At 51.7% G+C, this 6035-nt stretch overlaps 1 protein-coding gene across 1 annotated transcript; it reads left to right on the top strand.

The window, feature by feature from the left end:
* The first annotated feature begins 349 nt into the window (after positions 1-349).
* MRGPRD (MAS related GPR family member D) lies at positions 350-5648 on the top strand. The gene has a single exon (XM_030811403.1). The coding sequence runs from the start codon at positions 644-646 to the stop codon at positions 1607-1609; it is 966 nt and encodes a 321-aa protein (XP_030667263.1). The 5' UTR covers positions 350-643; the 3' UTR covers positions 1610-5648.
* Positions 5649-6035: the final 387 nt, after the last annotated feature.

Genomic DNA, 6035 nt, shown 5'->3' with positions numbered 1-6035 from the left:
TGCCAGGCTCAAGTGATCCTCCCACCTTGGCCTTTCAAGTAGCTGGGACCACAGGTGTGTGCCACCATGCCTGGCTAATTAAAAAAAAAATTGTAGAGATGGGATCTTGCTATGTTGCCCAGGCTGGTCTCAAACTCCTGGCCTCAAGCAAGCCTCCCAAAGTGCTGGGGTTACAGGCATGCACCACCACGCCCAGCCCCAAGGTCTATTTTTTTTTTTTAATTAACTCACAAGGTTTGACAATTACAGGAGGAAAAAAAAGATATCAAATTCTTCTGTCAAATACTTTTTCTACATCTATTGATAATAATGATTTTTCTATAATAGATGTAGAAAAAGCATTTGATAAAAGTCAATACCTCTCCATGATTTAAAAAATAATTCAAAGCAAGATAGAAGAGAATTTTTTAACCGGATAGAGGGCATCTATAACAGCTTTGTAGCTATGAAGGTGACCCTGGAGGCAGATCTGGGCTGAGTGAGTCACCGGAGCAGGGGAAGGTTAAGCGTCCCGGTCATAGTCTGTTGCATAAAGAACCTGGAGGGGAGAGCTCTGAAGCTGGAAATTCGAGGGGAACCCAGGGGTCCCCCGGGGTCCCAGCAACCACAGAATTTCACATTGGTGCATCTTCCTCTCGTAGGGATGAATCAGACTTTGAATAGCAGTGGGACCCCGGAGTCGGCCCTAAACCATTCCAGAGGGAGCATGGTGCACACGGCCTACCTGGTGCTGAGCTCCCTGGCCATGTTCACCTGCCTGTGCGGGATGGCAGGCAACAGCACGGTGATCTGGCTGCTGGGCTTTCGAATGCGCAGGACCCCCTTCTGCATCTATATCCTCAACCTGGCGGCAGCCGACCTCCTCTTCCTCTTCAGCATGGCTTCCATGCTCAGCCTGGAAACCCAGCCCCTGGCCAATACCACTGACAAGGTCCACGAGCTGATGAAGAGACTGAAGTACTTCGCCTACACAGCGGGCCTGAGCCTGCTGACGGCCATCAGCACCCATCGCTGTCTCTCCGTCCTCTTCCCCATCTGGTACAAGTGTCACCGGCCCAGGCACCTGTCAGCCTGGGTGTGTGCCCCACTCTGGATGCTGTGTCTCCTGATGAACGGGTTGACCTCTTCCTTCTGCAGCAAGTTCTTGAAATTCAATGAAGATCGGTGCTTCAGGGTGGACATGGTCCAGGCCGCCCTCATCATGGGGGTGTTAACCCCAGTGATGACTCTGTCCAGCCTGACCCTCTTTGTCCGGGTGCGGAGGAGCTCCCAGCAGTGGCGGCGGCAGCCCACTCGGCTGTTTGTGGTGATCCTGGCCTCTGTCCTGGTGTTTCTCATCTGTTCGCTGCCTCTGAGCATCTACTGGTTTGTGCTGTACTGGTTGAGGCTGCCGCCCAAGATGCAGCTCCTGTGCTTCAGCTTGTCACGCCTCTCCTCGTCCATAGGCAGCAGCGCCAACCCTGTCATCTACTTCCTGGTGGGCAGCCAGAGGAGCCACAGGCTGCCCACCAGGTCCCTGGGGACTGTGCTCCAACAGGCGCTTCGCGAGGAGCCCGAGCTGGAAGGTGGGGAGACGCCCACCATGGGCACCAATGAGATGGGGGCTTGAGAGCCACCCACAGGTGCATGCCATCTGTGTGAGCCTGTGCCCTGGAGATTCCCAAGCTGTGAGCTGCCTCCCACCTCGTCCCTGCCAAGTGTCTGGCTGGCCTTCTTGGGGGAGCCCCAAGGACTTTGCAGCTGCGTGTGGGGGTCCCTTCCCTGCATGTCAAAGCTCCCCACACCACCTGTGTCCTGAATCTCACAATGCAACCCCGCTGGAAGATGCAATTTATTTCTTTATAGTAGATCATCTGGTTGGGGGAAAATATTAGCTTTTAGCCCTACCCTGCTTTAAGCTGGTTACCTATGGGTGGATAACAGGCATCTTATTTGAATATGAAAGCTTTCTCCCAACCACCTTCTCTGCCTAAGAAGGCATCTTTGTGGAGGAGGCAGGTGACCTCGGGTGATCTTTGGCCCTATGCTGGTCCTTGGGTGGCACCAACTGGCCACCAAGGTGGTGCCCCCGTGCACCTTTCCCCAGGTGTGCCTGCAGTCTGCAGGTAAACGGTGTCGCCATTGCTGACCCAGATCTTGCTGGCTGTGGGCCATGAGACCCTGCCCCACCATCCCTCTGACCCCTGACCAGCCCTTGACCCCTGGCGTTTGCTATGAGGTCGCCTTACCATCACCCCTCGTACCCAGGGCAGGCCTGTTCGCTTTCCTCCAGGCCGCACTGGGAAGGGAAGAGCCTCTGCCTGGCTTCACTGGCAGTCACTCCAGCAGACGCTGATGGGACAGTGCCCCAGGCAGTGGAGGGCAGCCTGCCAGGCAATGTTCCCCACAGCCAGAGTCTCGTACCTGACTGACTGTCCCTCCCAGGGCCCCCTCACTTTGCCCAAAAGCCCAAAGAGGGAACATCTGGGACACACATCAGCTGGCTCCACTCTCCTCCCTCCTGCTTTCCTTCCCACAGTCCCCTGGGGCCAGAACAAGGCGGATGTTCCCTGCACTTTCCACAGATCACAGCCCTTCCCTACCACCCAGCATCCAGCCTCGAGGCTCGGGCCTTGCATGGAGGGGCTGCAAGACAGGAGGTCCCTGCAGAGTCAGTCTCGGACTTAAAGAGGTGAGGGAGGAGGAAAGACAGAAGTGGAAAGATCCTGTCTCCAGACCACAGCCTGGCCTGCAAGCCTGGCACCTGGCTGCGTCATCCTGTTTTTCAGGTCAGAAGGTGAAAGTGATCTTGTTCTTTCTCTTGGTATCTTTCTGAAGCAATTCTCAGTCTCCTCCCAAAAGATGGAGCCTTCAAGCCAGCCAGGGCACAGGTCAGATCCTGAGACAGGAGAGGACAGCTCATCAGTAAGCTATAAGATACAACCCTGGAATCAACTCACAGCCTGCGGTTCTATGCCATGGCAGGTGATGGTGTTCTGGGGACTCGAAGACTGTGCACCTGGACAGGACTCCCCTTCGTGGGCTCCCCCTGGGTGTTCACTGCCCTGGGCTGGGGGCTGTGCAGCCCTCCCAGGAGGAGAAATTACCTCTGAGTGATTTCATTTCCTGAGTCACCTGCTTTCCCATCTAGGGCTCAGGCCCCCAGGTCTGTGTGTCCCGGAGAGGCATGTGAGGCAGAGTGGCAGCTCTTTATTAGTCATTCCAGCATTTAGCAGAGCGCTTGGTACCAACACTGGCCTCGAATGCCAGATGCACTTAACAAGTGCTCATTTGGCCAATAAGAGTAACTAATGCCTGTACAGTGCTTTACAGCTCATGTTTTGTCCAGGATCCAACCCATATCTTCTGACTACAAACTCCATACTTCACGACCCTTCTCCAACCTGGGCAGCCACAAGGTGGCCCAGTCTAAAGCCGACAGTTAGGTAGGAGGACCATCTCGCTTCTTAGCAGTCAGTGACTACCACAGGGCCCCTCATTTGCAAGGGGAGGAGCCCTAGAAATTGTTCACATGATGATGTTATGTTTCGATAAAACTTATAAAATGATATATCCATTAGACCTTCTACTCCGGTACCTCCATCACACTCCACTTTAGGTCAGGTGGCACTGGTGTGCCCACAGGTATTTGGGGGGTGGGGCTGAGTGGAAGAGGAGTTAGGGGGTCCCTGCAGTTTGGGCTTAGTGAGGTGCGTTTATGTGGTTTCCGATCACTTCCACATGTGGTTAGGCAATTGCTAGCGCCCCAGGGTAGGAATGGCTCCCAGGCACGTTCCCACTGCCTGCTGTGCCAGCTCCCCGGGCATCGTGGAAAGAGTTGCCTGAAAAAATGAACAGACGAAGGAAGTGTGTGGGGGAGTGGGTAACAGAGAAGAAACAAGATTTGAAATGTACAGAATCAGAAGCTAGCTTATAGAAGAATCCTCCGATCCCCAGATGTACAATTCTAAGTGGGGGGTTCTGTTCTCACAGGTGCCTGCTCAGAGCAGGTCTCACCTGTTAGCAAGATCCTTGCTAATGCAGCATGTGTAATCAGAACACATACCATACCTCTTTTCTCCTGGGAAATGTGAAAGTACCATTCATCAGACACTCTGTTTTTGTATCCAAAATGCTGGAGCAGGAATACAAATGGCAAAAACGTCTCTGTGTGAAGTTGCATGTTTTATGTATCCAGCTATCAATCACTTAAAATAAATCCAATCAATGAGGAAAAACACAATTATCTTTCTCTTTTCTCCACAGAAAGTGTACAAAATTGATCTATGAAGAGGCAAGCAACAGTATGCAGCCAAAAATGTAGGACAAATATTAGAAAGGTTTGTTAAGCAGCTAACTATTAAAAATATTATAGGGCTTTTAATATTTTATGAAGTTTGTTTCTTCAAACAAACTTGCTTAAAAAACAATGTTTGATTTACTTTCTCATTCTGAATAAGTATTCATTTTCATACCTAATTTTGTATTTGTAACTTTCCTTCCTTCTTTTCTTCCCCCTTAAAAAGGGCCCCAAATCCTGTAGAAATTTTAGGTTCCATAAACCCTGGATCCAACCAGGAGCAGCGAGCCCTCTGGCCACACTAGACTGCTGGAGATTTCCTTGTGAATAACCATAAAATTCCAATAGCATAGTCCACACTGTCTGATAGTTCAATCCTTTGCTGAAACAAGTTTTCTTGTTGAGCCCCGATTTCCCCAATCCCACCCCAAGGTTCAGCCCTGTGGGGTCCCAGGTGGGAACCAGATGCGGAGGGAGGATGAGGGTCCTCCCACCACTCACTGATGGGGACAGGGCCTGGCTCTGGGAGTGAGGAGACAGGGGCTCCCCTCTGCCTTCTGGGTTCCCTCAGGCCAGGTATTCCCCTCTGTGGCCTCTTCTTCCCCAGCTGTGTAATGGGAACAATCAACCTCACCCTGCACTCCACCTGAGGCCCTTGCGGGCTGCCGCAGGGAACTGGATCAAGAACACATGTTCTAAACAATCAAAAGTGATTCCAGAAAGGAATTCCTGACAAGAACAGCTTGATCAGGCCAACAAACACAGCTTGGTTTGCTTTGGAAATAGGTGGCTTCCAGATTGCTTGTTTAATAGAGATGAACACGACATACATAAATTCTGCAGACCACAGCGTCAGGAGGCAAACAGTACCAAGTTCTTTAGTTTCTATCATGGTACTTTCCTTTCTCTGGAGCCCCCAGTAAGACTCTTGGCAGAGACTCGGGTGCGGTCAGTTCAGGAAGGGCCCAGTCAACTCCAGGCTCCCCACTCCCCATCCCAGGAGTTGCCTCTCAGTCGTGGCTTCACAGGACTGGACATTGTCTCCTCCATCCTTGTGGTTATCTACTTTCTGTGGCAGCCATTGTCACGTCACCTGATTTTTGCTCCCAGAGTCCCAAATTTATCTGCAAATTCCATCACCTCCACTGGCTAATTGCTGAAATAAAGCGTTCTCAAATCTCATGGTGCAGCGTAATGAAAGTTTTCTTGCTTATGCCATAGACCAATGCAGGTGAATGGGAGGCTCTGCTCCACTCTGTCACTCAGAGACCCAGGCTCCTAATGATGTAAGACAGGTGAGCCCCCAAACTGGGGCTTAGCCAGGAGAGTTCTTGGCTTTGCCCAGGAAATAATTCAAGGTGAGCCAGTGGTGCCGGGCGCGGTGGCCCATGCCTGTAATCCCAGCACTTTGGGAGGCTGAGGTGGGTGGATCACCTGAGGTCGGGAGCTCGAGACCAGCCTGACCAACATGGTGAAACCCTGTCTCTACTAAAAATGCAAAATTAGCTGGGCATGGTGGTGCATGCCTGTAATCCCAGCTACTTGGGAGGCTGAGGCAGGAGAATCGCTTGAACCCTGGAGGTGGAGTTTGTGGTGAGCCGAGATCAGGCCATTGCACTCCAGCCTGGGCAAAAAGAGCGAAACTCCATCTCAAAAAAAAAAAGAAAAAAGAAAAAGGTGAGCCAGTGGTGTTAGACAGCAAGTTTCATTGAAGTGGCAGAGGTACTGCTCCTTGCAGAGCATGCTACCCCATAGG

The sequence above is a fragment of the Nomascus leucogenys genome, chromosome 4 (assembly GCF_006542625.1).
Source record: "Nomascus leucogenys isolate Asia chromosome 4, Asia_NLE_v1, whole genome shotgun sequence".
NCBI lineage: Eukaryota > Metazoa > Chordata > Mammalia > Primates > Hylobatidae > Nomascus > Nomascus leucogenys.
This window is presented reverse-complemented; position numbering and strand designations above follow the sequence as displayed.